General features: G+C 42.7%; 2 protein-coding genes across 7 annotated transcripts in view; one reads left to right on the forward strand and one right to left on the reverse strand.

Annotated features, from left to right (window-relative positions):
• STPG1 (sperm tail PG-rich repeat containing 1) overlaps window positions 1–7,218 on the reverse strand; it is a 38,432-nt gene extending 31,214 nt beyond the window's left edge. For both annotated transcript variants that reach the window (XM_036230188.1, XM_036230187.1), the window contains exons 1-3: window positions 6,926–7,218; window positions 4,165–4,302; window positions 438–556 (exon numbers count right to left, since the gene is read on the reverse strand). In XM_036230188.1, coding sequence (XP_036086081.1) covers window positions 438–556; window positions 4,165–4,237 — 192 coding nt within the window. In that variant the 5' untranslated portion in view covers window positions 4,238–4,302; window positions 6,926–7,218. The remainder of the gene's footprint in view (window positions 1–437; window positions 557–4,164; window positions 4,303–6,925) is intronic.
• Window positions 7,219–8,395: 1,177 nt separating this feature from the next.
• Window positions 8,396–18,261, forward strand: part of NIPAL3 (NIPA like domain containing 3) — a 39,985-nt gene continuing 30,119 nt past the window's right edge. For 2 of the 5 annotated variants that reach the window (XM_016124583.2, XM_016124588.2), the window contains exons 1-2: window positions 8,396–8,528; window positions 11,513–11,842. In XM_016124583.2, the coding sequence (XP_015980069.1) occupies window positions 11,750–11,842 (93 nt within the window). In that variant the 5' untranslated portion in view covers window positions 8,396–8,528; window positions 11,513–11,749. The other 3 variants (XM_016124585.2, XM_016124584.2, XM_016124586.2) reach the window with 3 other exon arrangements.

Here is an 18,261-nt window from a genome sequence, read left to right on the forward strand (position 1 = left end):
TTAAAAGAGAGGGGTTTAAGTTTTTTTTAAAGGTATTTTTACATTTATTAGACTCCTATTTTTCTTCTTATATTATTTGAAGAAAGTCTTGTTATTTCCTTTCATGTTATAAGGAATGAGGCTGGGGGAAGAGGAAAAGTTTTTTACCTTTTACTTATACCCCCTGGGATTTTTGAATGTTTCATTTCTATGATAATTTCCTAAATACTTTTTTTCTTAAAAAAAAAAAATTTTTTTTTTTTCGATTCCGTGTAGCATCATAAACCCGGACGTACTTCCCTGTGGATTTAACCTTTTCAATTGCTGTGGCTCCTTGGATGACACTGCCCTCTACTGGTCAAAGGGACACAAGCACTATTAGCCAGAGCCTGGCATGTCAGCCTCCGGAGGCTAAAATCCAGACCCAAAGTAAAGAATCTCTAAGACAAGGTCATTACCTTTTTATGATAAAATCGTCTGGCTTGACTATTGAATCCTTTTTTTTCTGATTCTGGAATTATCGAAGACTGAAATTTAAAGGGAATGGAGGATTGTGTTGGATATGCAGCAGTAAAACCTGAATAACAGAAATAAAATAAAAATTAGCACAAAACAAAGAATTAACAAATGCAGGAAACCCTGAGATGTATATTAACATTTTACTTTAAAATAGAAGGGAAACTTGCCTTTTGACAAGAGATAGAGGCTGAAACTGGATTTTTTAAAAAGTATTTCCTGCTTTACTTTCTTTCCCTCTTGGTAATTTATTGGGTTTTCCCCTCTCCAGCTCTTACACTAGTGAAATTTGGTCACATGGAAGAAGCGAATTGTCCCAAGGAAGAGGAAGGATCTGACAGGAAGGGCGTTTTTGTCAAGCAGGAAGGGACACAAAACCATCTGGAGCAACCTGGGAGAAGAGCCAGGCTGGGGACACAGTGAGAGTTCTCGGTCATCTCCTGCCCATAATCCCATATCGCCAAAGTGCCATTAAGATGCAGAGAGGCAGGGAAGTCCCAGAGTGGGGCTCTCTCACTTTTCATGGCACCACGCGAGACGAGGGTAAGTTCAGTTTTCTGTGGGGGAAGGTCCACGTTACTGACTCTGTAGGCAGCATCTGTTTGCACAGCAGGCTGATTACAAACTCTACCCTGTGAGAGTAATAGAATCTGACTTCAGTTTTTGGAGTCTGACAGCTTTTAAGCCTCACTCCTCTCTCTTCCTTTTCTGTCCCATGACTGGGTAAGCTGATGAGAAAGCCACGTTGCTCCCTCCTTTGGGACCAGTCAAAAGTTCAAACCCCTGCCCTCACTACAGCCTTACCCCCTAACCAAAATAAACCCCAAGCCAGGGTCCTTTCCAAGCTCTCTCAAGCCATGGTTGGACCAGATTAGGAAGCCTGCCTGCTGTCCCCGGAAAGCCTCATTTTGTGAGTAATAAACCTTTTCACATCCTCTTGATGTGTGTGTGGCATCATCAGTTCAGACACCTAAACCAAATCTGGGGTGAGGTCCATCCTAACTGCGATGTGTCCACGATAGTGAGACAAATTATCTTAAAATTAGAGTCCCAACCCTCAGAGGGAAAACATGTACAGAAGTAGAAAAAGCATAACCAAGAGAAAGGAAAGAAAAGGAGGGGTGTGTTAGGGTGGGGGTGAGTTTGCATGAAAAATGTCTTGAAGGTCTATTTCTTAGTATCCAAATTTTTGGAAAAACAAAACCGCTTTTCAGGGAGGAAAGCTCAATGCCAACAGGGGCCCCTTAGGAGGTACTATTACCCACCAGCTAGATCAATGAGGTAACTGAGGCTTAGAGAGATTGTTACTCATCTAAATCGCACAGCCCTTAAGTGGAACACCTGGGATTCGAACACAGATTGTCTGATGAGCATAGGCTCTTAATCTCTGCGTTGCATTTCCTCTTCCTGAGCAAGACCCAAAGTAAAGACTCAACAAACAAATCAATGAAATAATGGGGAAGGGGCAATTCAGCCTAATTTGCCTGGGCTGAGGAAGAAGCAAATAAAAGCAGAATATATGTTTGGTTAGAAAACATGTGAGATACCAATACATGGTATATTTATTCTTTTCTTCTTTTCTCCCTCCCCCCATTTAAGCAGGTGGGTAGTCATGTATTTTGCCTTTAAGGGAACTAGAAGCAAATCAGAAAGCAGTAGATGCGAGGCTTCCTGGCTTTTGTTTCGAAAAGGCTAAGTCAGTAGAACAACTGAGTTTTCACAGGAGGCAGTAAAGAAAGGGGGGTTATAAAAAAAGAAAGAAAGAAAGAAAAAAGTAAAAGGGGGGACATTCCCCTGGAGGAAGGAAAGGTTTCCCCTTGACTAAAAAGGAGATCAAACACTTTGGCTTCTGTCGGTAGAATGGCACACATCCAAAAAATCCTTTATGAGAACCACCAAAAAAAAAAATTGGAACTTTAAATAAACACTCTGGATAACTAATTTTTAGCTTCCAACCAAAATGGAATAGAATTTGCCCTCCTAACAGAAAAACAAAAAGTTAACGGACAAAATGCATGAAACAATGGTTTTCAAGACACTGGACATTAAGTAACAAAGGACAAGGATCCCTAGAGATGGGACACAAATGAGGTTTGCAATAAGATTGCCTCCAGTATGCTGCTTACTGGAGAGATTTCCAGGCCACAACGCAAGGAGGAGGAACCCAGGCGGAGCCTGGCGGCCGTTCTGAGCTGAGGAAATGGATCTGGGAGCGCAGAAGGGCCAGATGGCTGGACTTTACAGAGCAGAGAACCAGAGAAGAGAGAGCTACACAGAGGAAGAGCTCGGGGGATGCGCACTGGGTTCTCTTCAAGGAGGGTCCTGAGTACTGATGTGAGAAAGCTACCCAAGGTGGGGAAAGAATCAACTGGAAGAATTAGAGTGAACAATACAGGAAGCTGACACCAGGCCAGGAATAGCTCCTGCCCCCAATAGTCAGAGTGGAACACCTCATAATTCATGGAACCTCAGGCGACATGTGCAGAAGGGTTTTGCCTCAAAAACAGGGCAAAATTATCACTTGGCTAAACATTTCTCTGCTTCCAGAGAACAAAGCTTGAAGGCTAGACTTGAAGAGATCTGTTTCCAAGTTATTTAAGAACATCTCAGAGAAAAGCATAAGAATTGATAGGACTACAAAAATATATAGTCCCAATAGGTAAAATTCAAAATATCTGGCATCCAATAAAAAAAACTAATGAGCATGAAAAAAGGAAGAGGAAACAACTCATAATGAGGAGAATATAATCAATCAAAACCAATTCAAAAATGATACAGGTGAGAGAATTACAAACACAATATCATTGCCCCAAAAAAAGACATGGAAGGTATCAAAAAGATCTAAATCAAACTTCTATGGATACTAAGATGTCTGAGATTAAAAAATACAGTAAATGAGACTAATAGTAGACTAGACACTGCAGAGAAAAGACTAGTAAACTTGAAGAAATAGAAATAGAAACTATCTAAAATAAAATATATAGAGAAAAAAGACTAAAAAATACAGAGTATCGGTGAGCTATGTGACAACTTCAGGGAGGCTAATATACATGCAATTGGACTCTCCAAAAAAGAGATGTGAGGAGAAAGTAAATAGAAAAATTATTTCAAGAAAAAATGAAAAATTTCTAAACATGATAAAAGCTGTAGTCTCACACACCCAAGAAAGTCAATGTACCTCAATGAAGCATGACTAAAACTTCATCGCAGCACATAAAAGAATCAAATTTGCCTTTAAAAAGTGACAAAGAGAAAAACCTTAAAATTAGAGAAAAAGGAACGTGTAAAGGCACAAATGTCAGAATGACAGCAGACTACTGTTGGAAACATTATTCTTAAGGGAAGGAAAAAAACTGTCACCCTGGAATTCTGTACCCAGGATTCAAAACAAAAGAAAAACTAAAAGGCTTAAATATATATTTTTAAAGCTGAAAGACTCAATCGCCAGCAAACATGAACTGTAAGAAACGTTAAAGGAAGTCCTTTAACGGAGAGAAGATAAATGATACCAGCTGGAGATCGGGATCTACATGAGGAACGAAGAGCTCTGGAAATAATAAACATGGGGATAAATATAAAATACAGAATTAAGAGTATAAATGGATACGTTTAGATATAGGTATACAATCCAACCCCCCCCAAAGACATCTATTATTACATTCACTAGACCTTTCTGTATTTTGTCAGCATTTCTGGAATGTTTTCGGCCAGGCTGTTGGTTGTTTTGTGCAGGTTTGTCCATCTTAGCGAAGTTCTGTGATATGTTTCATCTGTTTCGTGAAAAACTCTATATGTTCTTCTAAGTACCTGAAACAGCAAAATACAGTATTTGTAGGGATCATTTTACATTACTGTTAATTATATTGATCAGGTTATGTTCTCTCTGCAGGGTAGACCGAGGAAGTATGTGGGTAGAGGCTAAGATTAGCCAGAGTCTGTGACTACAAGTCACAGCTCATGACCCTTGCTGCCTGTTGTAGAAACTCCGTAAGTGTTCACCACTGATGTTGCTTACAGATCAACCAAAGTTTTGAATTTTGTAAATTTATCTTTATCGAGATAATGTACATACAATATAATTCAGTATTTCTATGTGTACGACTCTAAATTTTGGCAAATGTGCACAATTATGTCAAATATCACCACAATTAAGATATACATATATTCATCACCCCAATAAATTTTCTGTTTCTTTGCAGTCAATACCCTCCCAACCCTGGCATCTGGTCTGCTCTGCTTTCTGACACAATAGTTACCTTTTCTAGAATGGCATATGTATGCAATCATATGGTATATACTGTTTTATGTCTCTCTTACTCCACTTAGCACAGTGCCTGTGAGGTTGTTTTGTGTATCAGCAGTTTGTTCCAATTGCTACACATCCTCACCAACACCTGTGTGGTCTTACCAATTTTAGGCATTCTACTGGTTGTTTAATGGTATCTGTCCCTTTAACTTGTATATTCTCATGGACTTATTTGCCATCTGCTTACCTTCTTTGGCGAAGTGTCTGTTCAAATTTCCTGCCCATTTTTTTTTTTTTAACAATTGGGTTATTTTATTATTGAGTTGTAAAAGTTCTTAACATATTCTGGATACAAGCCCTTTATCATATATATGTTTTGGAAATATTCACTTCCAGTCTGAGGCTTGCCTTTTCATTTTCTTTATATTCGAAACTGTCTTGAATTTTCATAGAATGCTGGGGTTCCCAGAACTCAGCATGAGAATTCCAGAGGCAGCTCACTGTTGTATACTTAAAGTCCCTACCTGTGTCAAAGCTGAATCATCTTCCTCCTCCACTCCCCTCCCCTCCCCTTCCCCTCCCCTCCCCCTCCCCTCCCCTCCCCTCCCCTCCCCTTCCCCTCCCCTCTCCTCCCCTCCCCCCTTCCCCTCCCCTCCCCCCCCTCTCATTCCACTAATCCTAACTCTTAGAATCAGCTCTGAATGAGTCTCATTCCTTTCACATTGGTGATTTTCAAAATTCAGGTAATAGCCTGTAGTTTTTGTTCAATTTTTGTTCATGTGACTGTTTTTGCTGGATGGTAATATAAAATACATTTCTAATCATGGGTCACAGTTAAAAAGTTTTGAAACTATACTATTCTATATGACTATTCTTCAAGTATCTGAACACTGCTGTCATATCCTGCCCCCTAAAGACAAATCCTTTTCTCTACAAGGGACCTCTTCAGCATCTGCAATAACTCCTTGGAGCATAGGGATTTCTGCCCTCACTGTACTGGCATCATCCTCTGGCCTTGTCACCAAATTCATCTGGGTCTCTGCTCAGAGCTTCTTCGGGATGACTTCCTTAACCCCTCTCAAGAAGTACCACCCATCTTTCTCTAGCTCCTGACTTGTCTTACTTTTCTCAAAGCATTTTTCATCACCCAATATTTTATTTTGTGTGTATTATTTTCTTTATGATCTTCCTTAATACAATGTTCATCACCGAATCCCTAGTCTGTTTCCTGGCACATAGTAGTTGCTCAATAAATATTTGTGGAATGAATGAATACACATTTTTGACACATTTTAGCAGTAATGTACATAGATGTACTCATAATACAACTCTTTCCTTCAGGAGCTACATTTTATAAAGACTTAACTCCCATGATTACAACTATAGGCATGTTTTCATTCTACCATCTCTATAATTAAATAAAACCTTTATTATTTATTTATAGTGTTATTACATATTTATGCATTTATACATGTATGTTACTGTACAGGGTTATATCAATATATACTAAACCATATATACCCTTACTTTATGGGATTTGCATGAGTAGTTTTGACTATATGAGATTTTTATCGATTCAGTGATAATACTATGGTGCATCTTGGAAGTATTTTACATTTTCAAAGCACTCTTAGGTAAGTAATCCATTTGATATTTTTCATAAGCGGAGAAAACGTGTCAGAGAGCTGGAAGAAATTCTAACATCCAGCTAGCGACCAATCAATTCTAATCTCACCCCATTCATTTTATAGATGGCTAAACTGAGGTCCGGAGAAAGAAAGACATTGGCAGAGGGCCACCCAAGGCCCTGGAGTGGACCTGGGATTAGAGTTCAGCTCTTCCTTGTGCATCCACTGCGAGACACTGCAGCCCGCAAACGACTGCACACAGCAGAGGCTGAGGCAGGGAAGTCAGACGCCTACCCCCCTGACAGAAGCTCCGTGGGAAGGCATGCCGTGATTATCATCATCGTCATCACTTTTCAGGTGGTAACTCTGAGGACATAACTCTAGAGAGAGGCACCTCCAACAGTAGCTTCTTCCAGCCTTCAGGGCACCACCTAGTAGGCACCAAAATTTCACAAGCGCCCAGCAGGCTGGCGTCTCAGTGGGTATCCCATGGAGTTTTCCGTGTCCTGCGTCCCACGCCCCAGGGGCCCATGCCCAGACAGGGACTGCGTCCTACCTCATTGGGTCTCCCTGGGCTGATTCTGGCCTGTCCAGCTAGCTTCCTCGTCGCTATGGCAACCACAAGCCTAACATTCCAGAATCTCCCTTCAGTCCGCCTCCTGAGTAACTCTAGCCAATGGTGTCCTCTGTTTCTTTAGCATGGAAAAAAAAAAAATTGTTGGCCAATCGTTAGGGGCGTTTCAAAAACAGCAGGAAAGCTGCCAGAATTTTAGGGTTCAGGTTAACTGTGTCAGGACCCGTGGGGAAACTTAACAGAGGCTTATCTAGGTGACCCGGCAAAAATCTTGGGATAGACCAAAGGCCTTAGAATTTTGCTCACCGAGAAATCCTACTTCAGGGAATAAACCTAAGAGAACTAACAATCATCCAAGCCCTGTTTATAACAGCAAAAGATTGATAGGGACAACTATACAAAGGCAGCTATGTAATGTTCCATGAATCCCTCTCTAGACGCTTAAGAGCAGTCACAGTCACCTCCTCACTTCCCTGCTTAGAGCCTTCCTATAGCTCCTCCTTTAAAATTAAGATGAAATCAAAACATTATAATATAAACTGTCCCTGGCCGTCCCTCTAATGGCAGCTCCTACCACCCACGTTCCAGAAAATTCTCGCACCAGCTGCTCTGTCCTTTGGGCAGTTCTTACAATATGCAACCTCGATCTGCTATTAGGTGTTCCCTCTGAGCTCTCTCTCCTTCAGGATCTGAACCGTAACTGGCTCTTTGTCATCACTGAGGTCTCTGCCCAAACGTCATTTCTTCATCTATAAAATGGGATGAGCTCAGTGTCTCACTCAAAAGGTTGTTGTGAGGATCTGAAATGACATGTGTGTACGTGAAAATGTGTAAGCTCCACGTTTGTGTTGATCCTTTTGATCATTACAGTTGTACATTACGGCAACATCAGCAGGACTCACTGGAGGACCTTAAGTGTTGCCGAGCCGCGGATGTGCTGGGAGGCTTGGTATACAGAGCAGCCAACAGGTGTTAATGAAGGGCAGGCAAGGATATGAATATAGCCCCGAGACTTTGCGGGAACTGGATCTTGAAGGACGTGTAGGATTTGAATACGTGGTAAAAGCATGGGGTGGGAAAATAGCAGAAGAAAAGTCCGGAAGGTAGCTCTGAGGATAAGGAGGGAGGGCATCTGACAGGCTGCCCAAGTGCCTGGCAAGTGGAGGTGAACAGTCACCTGAGCTCTCCAGAACAGCAGCAGGCGAGGAGCAGGGTGTTTTTAAACGTCCTTCCTGTGCCCACTAGAGGGGACCCCTTCCAGGTGAGCGCAAAACACCTGCGAGCCTCAGCCTTCCCACGTCGCTACTCCTTTACGCTTCAAGCAAGCTTTGAAGCGCAGCCAAACCCGAGGATGTCCCGCCCGCCCAGCCCCCCGCAGCCACTCGCCTGCGCGTAGTGCCCGCCGGCTTCTGACTGGCAGGCGCCCAGGCAAATCAAATCACGGCCTTTGAAAGCAAAACACTGCAGGACCCAGGCAGCCCTGAGTTGGGAAGGAATTCTGGAGGGTGTGCCTCCGGGTTGCGAGAGGAGCCCAAGTCCTTTCTCAGAAACCTCTGATAGGTGGGCCTTAGAGCAAACGCCGCCGGTGAGTAGTGATTAAGACTGAGGGAGGGGGGACTTGAATTCAGCCTTCGTTTCAGGAAAAGCGAATGCATTTGTAATCATCTAACGTCTCCTGGTATAAATACCCTTCCTTCTTGCTGTAACCAGCCTTGTCAATTTGGGTCTCACTGCCTCAAATGTTCCTTCCATTTTTGAATCGAGTGTGAGAGGACCGAGGGCATGGTTTTGCCTTAATAAATGCGATGCTAGCCGTTACCAAATCAGGAAGTAAAATGGAGTAACTTTGTCAAAATTATTCCTCTGCACGCCGGCTCGGACTTCCTGGCAATAGCAGATGGTGGAGTTAGCAGGAGAAATCAGAGGAAGCATTCTTGACCCACACTGCCTGCTGGAAGTTGTAGTTTCCAGCTCACTGGGAGGAGACTGTAGAGTGTAACCCTTTAGTGAGCCAAAACCCAGGAAAGGAAAAAGCACTTGGCATCTAACTGGCACTCACCAGGTAGAAGCTGAATCATCAGGTGGTGGGAAAAGGTATGTTTTATCTATGTTTTTCAGATAGAGCCAAATTCTAACACAGACCCTTACTCTTCTTAGCAACCATGAACTATGGTGCTATCATCTGTAAAACCTGCTCTGTGGGTTGGCGAAATAATTCATTGAGATAAGAGGGACTGGGCGGAATGCAAGCAAGCACCTAGTGAATTATCTTTCCTTTCTGGAGGACTCTGTGCTCACAGGTGGCTGTGCGGGCCTCAAAATTAAGGGGTGGCTGGCAATGCAGAGTTGGTTACTTGCCTCTTGGGTGTATGGTAGTCCTGGGAAAGTGCTTGGAAGTCAGAGAAAGAGAATCACTAGGCAAAGAATGTGTGCCTTGTAAGGGAGGACAACCTCAAAGTGTTCCTCTGAGGCTCTTAGTCCTACCCAGCTGAGGAAGAGTCTTCCTTTTGTGTAGGCAAAGCCTCAGAGGCCTGGGGGTTCCTGAGGCAAAAGCTGCTTTTTAAGAGTCAAGTAAATGACAGCAACATGCACCACTGCCACAAACAAAAGGGAAAACAAATCCACCTGGGCAAACCAGCTGGTCTAAAGGAGGTTAACAGGCCTGGATTCCCATCTTCCCCTTGGCCTGTCCCCAAGGCCTGTTTGCTTTCTCTGGTATCCTGCAGGTGGGGTGGGGAATATATCTCTTGTATCTCTGTAGTTGCGGTTGATTAGGCCTGAGTAAGCCATTCATTCTTGACTGTGAAGTGGCGATGGGGCAGACACGCCTGCCTTTAGCCAGTCGGTATATATGGAGGTCAGTATGCCAGGTTCAGGGCTAGAGCTGGGGAAGGAGCAACTGAACAGGAGATTCAGCAAACGTCTTCCCAGAGCTTGTGCTCCAGCACGTCTTCAGCTCCAGGTTGAAAGTCTCCCAGAGTCTCACGGAAGTAGAGAGAGCCCCGGGCCACTCTTCCTTCCTAAGCCTGTTGTATTAAAAATGTTAAAACAGGGATAGATAAATTTCATAAAATAGTGTTGTTCAAACATGCCTGAAAGTGATGAAATAATTATGCTTTTTACAAGATTACATATATTTGTAGGGCTTTATAGTTAAGGAGGTCTGGTTATGAAATGTGAGTTATAAAGTTGTCTGATGAATGTACCTCATGTGTATATATACTGAAGTGTAACTTTACCTGAAGGCAGCAGGAATTATTTAAGGCCCTTTTGATAAAGTGAGACCTAGGCCAAATGGTCTTCACGGCTGCCCCTGTGCTAAGCCCTGTGTCTGGTGTCTCCTAGATGCTCAGCACAGTGTTAGCCTTATGACATATGATTGTGCGATTCACACCAGGAACCAGCATTCCTGGGTGTAGGGCTAGATAACAGAAGAAACTGGAAGCTACAGGAAAGACAGGAGGAAGCTTTCTGAAGCCCTGAAGCATGGCAGAGACTGTTTGGCACATAATAAACCCTCAATAAATATGAATATATGAGATAAAGAAAGGAATATTCATGGGTAAATTAATTAAACCGATGAGAATAAAATTAATACTAATAGCAGCCGGCACTCATTGACCATTCACTGTGCATGCATTTTACATGCATGATTTCAGCAAATTCTCACCACAACCCTGTGGGGCAGGAATGTTGTTATCCGTCTTCTACAGCAGAGGAAACCGGCTGAAAAGTTAAAGGACTTGCCCACGGTAAAACCAGTAGCACATGTCATATCGAAAGCAATTTTAAATATTTTTGTATTAAAACAAACATAGACATTGCAGGAGAATCCAAATTTGTATGTTTTTTTTTTTTTTGGTGTTTGTTTTTGTTTTGTTTTGTTTTGTTTTTATATAAGAAGACTTCAAAGAAACCCTTAGCGTGTGTGGTAGGGTGGGTTAGGTTAGGCCACGCCTCCCAGCACATGAGGGGCGTGCTTTCTCATCTCTATTTGGTAGAAAGTTTGAGACCCACTGAAAATATCAGTCCAATGAAGTTAACAAAATTGCCATCACTGTTTGTTTTACTTGAAGCCATATTATTACCCCACTTTACAGATGAGACAACTGAGTCTCCCAAAGGCAAAGTGATCTGGTTACACAGGTCCTCTGGGACCTCCCAGTCCAGTGTGACCTTGCTGACCCTTTTCATGGCAGTGTGATTTTTTTTTTTTTTTTTTTTTTTTTTTGAGGCCCGGAGCAGTAGACATTAGCGGTATTCTACTATGCAGAGGAGCCTATAGAAAAGGTAGGACTTCGATTAGGATACATAGGAGGAAGGAAGCAGACAATGGCAGGAAAGGGGATTTTTAAGGGCCAAGGAAGGAGGTTTTGAGGTAGAGAAGTCAAATCTTTATTAAGGAGACCAAAGGTATGATATCATTTTTTTAATGGCCTTATTTCTCATGGCCAATTGTGTTTTATCCTAATGGTATTCTCTTCTCAGGTAACAAAGCTGGGCTCAATATTTCACTGTACATGCATATTTAATGTTCTTCTCCACCCACCACCCCCACCCCCACCCCAGAGCACCATAAGAATCAGGAAAAGCATTCCGGGCTGGCTGCTTGGGAGAGACATAGAAATCGGCACTTTTCTCAGTGAAGGTGAAGAAAAAGCTGTCAATCAGGTAGAAGAGACTCGAAGTACTTTTTTTCAGCGTCCGTCAGCGATGGCTGGAGGAAGGAGGTGAACGCCACAAGGGAAGATGGCTTCCAGCTTCGCCCCGCTTAGCAGCCGCTCCAGCTTCTGAGCCAGGCCCGCCATGGACGGGGCCCACAGCGCAGCCCTGCAGCTACAGCAGCTCCCGCCCACGCGCAGCGCCGAGGCCGTGAGCGAGGCTTCCTTCTCCTACAAGGCAAGAACTTTTTTTTTTTTCGTTTTGGAATTGTGTACTTTTCTAACAGGAAAGTAACACGGTATGGCATCAGCTAACAGATAAGTCCAGGGTCTGTATGCCTATCACTGGCAGAAACAAACAGGCCCTCCACACATCCAGGAGAAGGTCTAATCAAAAGACGCGTTCATTCAAATACGTAAAAGTATGAAGGCAGAGAAATAATTTTGAAGAAATGACATCCCATTTAGAAGATATGACTTTTTTTTTTTTTTTTTCAAAATATCACCTACTCTATTACTTGTAGACAACCTTAGTTCATATTTCAGTATATTTCCTTCTTATCTTTTTCTGGTATTACCAATGGGAGTCAGCTTTTACAGAAAGTTTTGTATCTGGGTTATTTCACTTAACCTTCTTCGTGGAATATCACCCCATGTCCTTGAGTAGTGATTGGATGCATGGTTTTTGAATGATTGCCCAAATATTCTGCTCCCAAATAATTTGACCTTCTGTATCAAAATTTGCTGGACAGCTCCCTGACTGTTGGATGTTCAGATTGTTTCTAACCTGGGATGAATGTAAACAGGGCTGCAGCGAACATCCCTGACTGTGTGCTCCCTTGCTGTGCTAAGAATGGACTAGGCCGGTGAGAGGCCGTCTGTCTCTGGTCAGCGAGGCCACAAGTGCCAGGACATCAGGAATACAGAAAATAAGAAAATATTAATACAATTGGCCCTTCATGAATGGATGCCAAATAGACAAATACAGACTCCTAGAAAACACAGAACATTCTCCCTGCTGAGATTTCTAATAAGTTTCCGTTTTAATCACAAATTAATTACTTATTATAGAAATATCTTTGTGCCAGAGCAAAGACCAATCAATAAGTCACAGTGATTCTACCAAAGAACAAAGGGTTATAAGCTAACCAAAGTGCCAGGGAAGGGAAGAAGACTTGGGTTCAAGTCCCTAGCCTGCTCCTTCCTAGCTAAATGACCTTGGACTTGTGGCTTAATCTGTCAGAGCTTCTGTTATGGGTAGAATGGTGGTAGTAATACCTGCCTCCAGCTCTTAACCCTCCACAGCTGTGTGGATCAATGAACAAGTACCCAGCCCAGTGCTAGGCTTATAGGAGGTGCTTGACTCAGAAACACTTTGTGGTTACAGAGAGGAACATTAAGGTGCATGGAGCAGAGAAAGGTGTAGTTAATTTTTCCTGGTGGGTAGTGGAAGGGATTTCTAAGGAGAGGTTGTCTCCTTCCTCCTTCATTTTGTTAAAGCTATTTTGGTTGCAAGGAATAAAATTCCATTTCAGAAAAGCTAAGGCAAAAGTGGAAATTATTATTATAAGGCTGCAGGGTAGATCATGGAATTCGAGGGCAGGAAGGCCAGTGGGATTTGGGAGGTGCTAGAACTCTTACATCCACCTTCAGAAGAGGGAAGATCTGATTGGCCCAGTTTGGATCTGGTGTCTACATTGGTCCAATCAGTGGTGGCTAAGGGGGTGGGGCCACCCAGCAAACATGGTTTCTGGGTTTCCATCACTGTGGGCACCTCTCAGAGAAGAGTGGTCCTGTGGGCTCAGCAGGCTGCCCCCAAATCATCTCTTACCTTTGAGGCAAGGAAAACATTAAGAAGCCCCAAGTCCAGCTTGATCAGTGGGATGAAGTTGGGAGCAAGCAGTTTGCTTTGAGTTTCAGCCCTGCCTTCTCCAGGTGGGGGAAGCTGTTTCCATGAGTACCTACCCTTCAGGACAGAATTTGGTGCAAAAATAGAGATACAGCAGGGTTTTAAGAGCACAGCCTTTAGAATCAAAGAGACCTGGCTTCCAATCCCAGCTCCATCACTTTCTATCATTATAACTTGGAGAAAGCCATGTAGCTCCTCCGTAGGTCAGTTTTAAATTCATCCTATAGGGTGATTATGAGGATGACCTGAATTAATAGAGCAAACTGAAGCTGCCTGTACCATCCCATTTCTGCCTGTGGAAATCCTACCCATCCTTCCAGCTCCAGCTCAGGTGTAAGCTTTTCCATGAAGTCTTTGTCAGTCTTGCTGGCCGGAAACTATAGGTCCTTTATCTTTACTTCCATAGCCAATTCACAATTACTATAATAGTCATCGTAATAATCATTGCCACTAACATTTGTTGAGTGTTTACTGTATGACGAGGATTTAATCCTCACGAAAGCCCTGTAAGGCAGGTACTATTAAATCCCTATGAGGAAACTGGCATAGAGAAGGTAATTAACTGGCCCAAGGCCACACAGTCAATAGGTGTAGTAAACCCGGGATTCCAATGGAGTGTGTGCTCTGCCAAAGCCCTTGGTTTTATCTATGACTCCCTGCTGCCTACATATGCAAGGCATTCTAGGAGGCCCCTTCTCTCCCTGACACTGGTTATTAAGTGTTGAAATGGCAATTGTAGGAAAGGTAAGCATCAGGAGCTGGCCTGAAACCAGGTTACTGGTATAGCACAGCCAGGTAAGCCAGACTGCTGTGTCTCTTGTATTTAAATGTGAGTAACCCTCAGAGCAAGCCAGAATGCAGTTTATATTTAACTATTAGTTTATATTAACTATTAGTTTTAAGCCCAAGGGATTGTGGGAGGTCAGTTTAAATAACAAGTGATGACTGGTCCTGTCACTGTGAGATTTAAATAAAGGCTCTTGTTAGCAGATGTAAAGCAGACCTTGCAACAGGAGAGCTGGGCTGAGGTTTCACTTGGATACCAACATCCAAGCAAAGTTTTCTGCCTCTGTGACCTTTGGCTGCTTTCTGGGAACAGTTTATTTTCTTTCAGCGTTGTAGCTGGTAAAAGATCAGTTCTTGGATCAGAGACTATCAGAACCAGAAGGATCCTTAGAACTGTTACTAATAGTAATGATAATAATAAAAATGAAAATTATAAAAATAATAATAGTAACAGCTAGAATTGTTTTGTATTATATGCCAGGTAATATTTCAACACGTGCCTTATTTCATATAACATGACAATCCTACAAGGGTTTACAATCAGCTCCATTTCTCAGAGGGGAAGCTAAGGTTCCAAGAGCTAAGGTGATTCCCCTCAAGTCACTCAGCAGTAATTTGCAGAAGCAGGACCTCCTTTCATTCTCAAAATATCCAGGTTTTGACTACATATGTCCTAAATCTAGGGTTCCTGATAGTTAGGAGGCCTCACTACTTTCTTACCTATAAATGTTAGGGACCAAAGTTTTGGGGAGACCTGTGTCCAGGTCTGGTCCTGCCACTTGCTACCTCTGTGACTTCGGGTGAGTCTTGAACCTTCTCAGGCAACTGAGATCATCCACCAGGAGCAGCCCCGGTTGATGTATTTGCCTTCAAAATTAGGGTGGCTCTCCTCCCCTCCACCCCTCCCTGTAACCTCAATTGAAATCCGATTAGGTGCATTGCCTCAGAAGAATCCTCTCCATCTGGCTTTGTGGTGAAGGAACTCAAGAATCAGAGGTATCATGGGTGAAGATGGTGGCCCGAGGCCTCCCCTGAGACCTGCCCGTCAGTGGGAACACCATTCATTTCAGTCCGCATCTTCTCTGGAGATTGGACAAAGTCACCAATTCCGAGGTCAAATCCCTGCGTGTCCTAATGACGACTTAATCCTTTAAATGAATAACTGTGAAAACAGCCGGTGTGATTCCTCAGCAGAAAGAGGAGCCGGGGAGGTCGAGAAAGTTCCAGCAATGTCCAGGGTGTGACGCTGCCCGGGCACCACCCTTCTGGGCTCCCTGCCCGCAGGCCTGCACACCCCCCCCTTTCCTGCTTTTCAAGCTCTGAGGTTTGGAGGAGGAACTTAATGTCGGGGGTCCTCCATCCAGATTGTTGCCTCAACTGTAAATTGCCCTTTGCCAGACACGGGAGGGCGGCCCGTAGGTGTGTGTGCAAACCGTGTAACCCCCCCACGCCCACCCCGCCAGAGGCGACTTCTTTGCTTGACTTTAAATGCTCATAACATTGAATCAGTCACCACTTCACAAGGGTTTGGGGCATAATTAGTGTTGGTGAAGCCCTTTGAAACTCTTGGATGAGAGGGCATTGATTATGTTTTGCTAATAACCCCCTCTGTCTGTAGCCGGTTATTACGTGTGGAGAGTAATATGCTTGTGGACATGGCTTTTGAAAGAAACCACAGCTGCCTGTGTCACTTGTGGGAAGGTAACACTTAAAGGTGGGGTGACTTTTTTCCTAATTTATTTTTATTTATTTCTTTTCCTAATTTATTTTGAATCTGCGGTCTGGAGTAGTTATCTCCAGGAGACTAGAAGTCAGACTTCCAGCTCCAAATCCTCCCATCCTCACCTTGGGCAAGTTAATTCACTTTTCTGAGCCTTACTTAGTTCATCTATAAACTCCTTCCAATGTGTGTGCTAAAAATAGGAATCTTAGTAGTACCCACTTCGGAGCGTTGTTTGTGGCCCAAAGGAGGTAATGCACAGAAAGTGCTTAGCGCCATGCCTAATATATAAATGCTCCATAAACATCAGCCTTTATTATAGTAACCTTTTGCCATGTTCTTGCTGCTTAAATTGGCTTATCCCTGTGAGGCTTACAGCTTTCATTCTGGGGTTTCAGCCCCTATCACCCCCCCCCCACACACACACACCCCAAAATAGTACTGACTTGTCTGTGTGGCTGCACAACAGCGTGTTTCCCTTCATCTCTTCTCTTCCACTTGACGAATTTGGTGGATTTAGTCAACATCTCATTAGAAGACAGCTTGGCCTCTCTGGGTAAACTACTAAAAGGACTACTGGTTATAGGTTGAAACTGCCACTTTCGTAGGTCAAAAATGGTTGAATATTGGCAATCTCATATAGTTCACCCCCATACTAAGTGCTTTCTCCAGATTCTCTCAGGAAGCCATGCATCAGCCCTGAGGGAGAAGGCCACTGTCATCCCAACTGGCTGAGGAGAAAGGAACCTAGGCTTAAGCAAGGAAATCTTGCCAGGCCACCGACCCTTGGACCTGACGCTGTGTGACTCCCACAGGTCCTCTGAACAGCCCTTGCTCAGCTCTCAGGGTTCTGCACAACTCCCAGAAGCCTTTTCTAGCTCTCCTTTACCACACCCCGACCCTACCCTCTAAAGGTAATAAAGCAGCTGTGAGGGTTGGAGCTATAACCAGAGTCCTCTTGTCGTCTACCTTCCCGGACGTACTTCCTGTGGAGTAGCTGCCAGTTAACTCCTTTTAACAATGCCTCCTCATTAGCATAGGTAAACTGAGTTATTGGGCCGAGTGACTGCCTGGAAACCAGGTACTTCCTGGGAGGTTGAAGTCTTTATATCCTTAAGAGCCACATTTAATGAAGGGCTCCTTTTGAGGTCCTCAGACTTGACCCTCTGAAGAAATGCGGTGTATTTCCTCACACATTCTTTTAGTTGATATCTAAACCATAAAATTTTCCATTACAAACTTAAATATTTACAAAGTATCCAATTCCTGGCACATCTAAATATGGACATATATATATTAAAAACTCTTACGTACACGTAACCCATAGAATATAAAGACAGACCACTTGATACCACTCATCAGCCTTCTGAAAGAGCTCTTAGAGGCTAGAAATTTTACATTGTTCCTTTTTTCTCCTTGAATTTGTATTTCTCTTTGTTTCCCCCACAGAATTATGTCCCAAATTTGTGTCAATCTTTTACCACTTAAAAGTTTTTGGAAACCTATGCAAGAAAAAATGTAGAATATGTAATCAAATTTCATTTTTAAAAAGTTCCTTCGATAGGAGGTTCATAAGTCTTGATTCAATTTCAAAGGTTTTTTAAAAATTGATACAGTTGAATAAAAGCAATTAATACAATATAAACATTTTCAATAATTATTAGGTAAAAAATAACATTGTATGAGGAATGAATACCTGAATCAGAAGAATGGGACTGTTTTTCAATATTCAAGACAGACATAACTGATTGCTAGCATGAGAGTTTGGCATGAATTCTGATTGAAGCTTTGGGCTTTTATAGCCAGCGGTGCTGAAAGCCTGTTCACGGAGGCACCCGGAATGGAAGGAGTCACTAATTTCTTAGTGTTGTCACTAATTTCTTTCAACTACTTCTAAGTATGTGCTAAAAATCACATGGTGTTAAACTCTTTGTATTGACTTATCAGCTAATAATATGAGTAAGGCCTCCTTCATTCTTGCTCAAAGCCAAGTACTAGACTCACTTAATTTACAGCAGGATTTGTGTTGCTTTCATAATTTCTGTGAAGTTTTTCAAAAAGGAATTATTAATTACGTAACTTTTTTTTCACATAAGGCACATCGAGTAAACGTGGTAGATCCAGAAAGGAATGGGGAAATCGATATTTTTAATTTTACTACATCTTTGTCTATACTGTATTGCAGTACATATATTTTACTTATAGAGTGTCATATAAATATTTACTACAAATATTTGTACAC

This window comes from Rousettus aegyptiacus, unplaced genomic scaffold (genome assembly GCF_014176215.1).
Source record: "Rousettus aegyptiacus isolate mRouAeg1 unplaced genomic scaffold, mRouAeg1.p scaffold_m13_p_1, whole genome shotgun sequence".
Taxonomy (NCBI): Eukaryota; Metazoa; Chordata; class Mammalia; order Chiroptera; family Pteropodidae; genus Rousettus; species Rousettus aegyptiacus.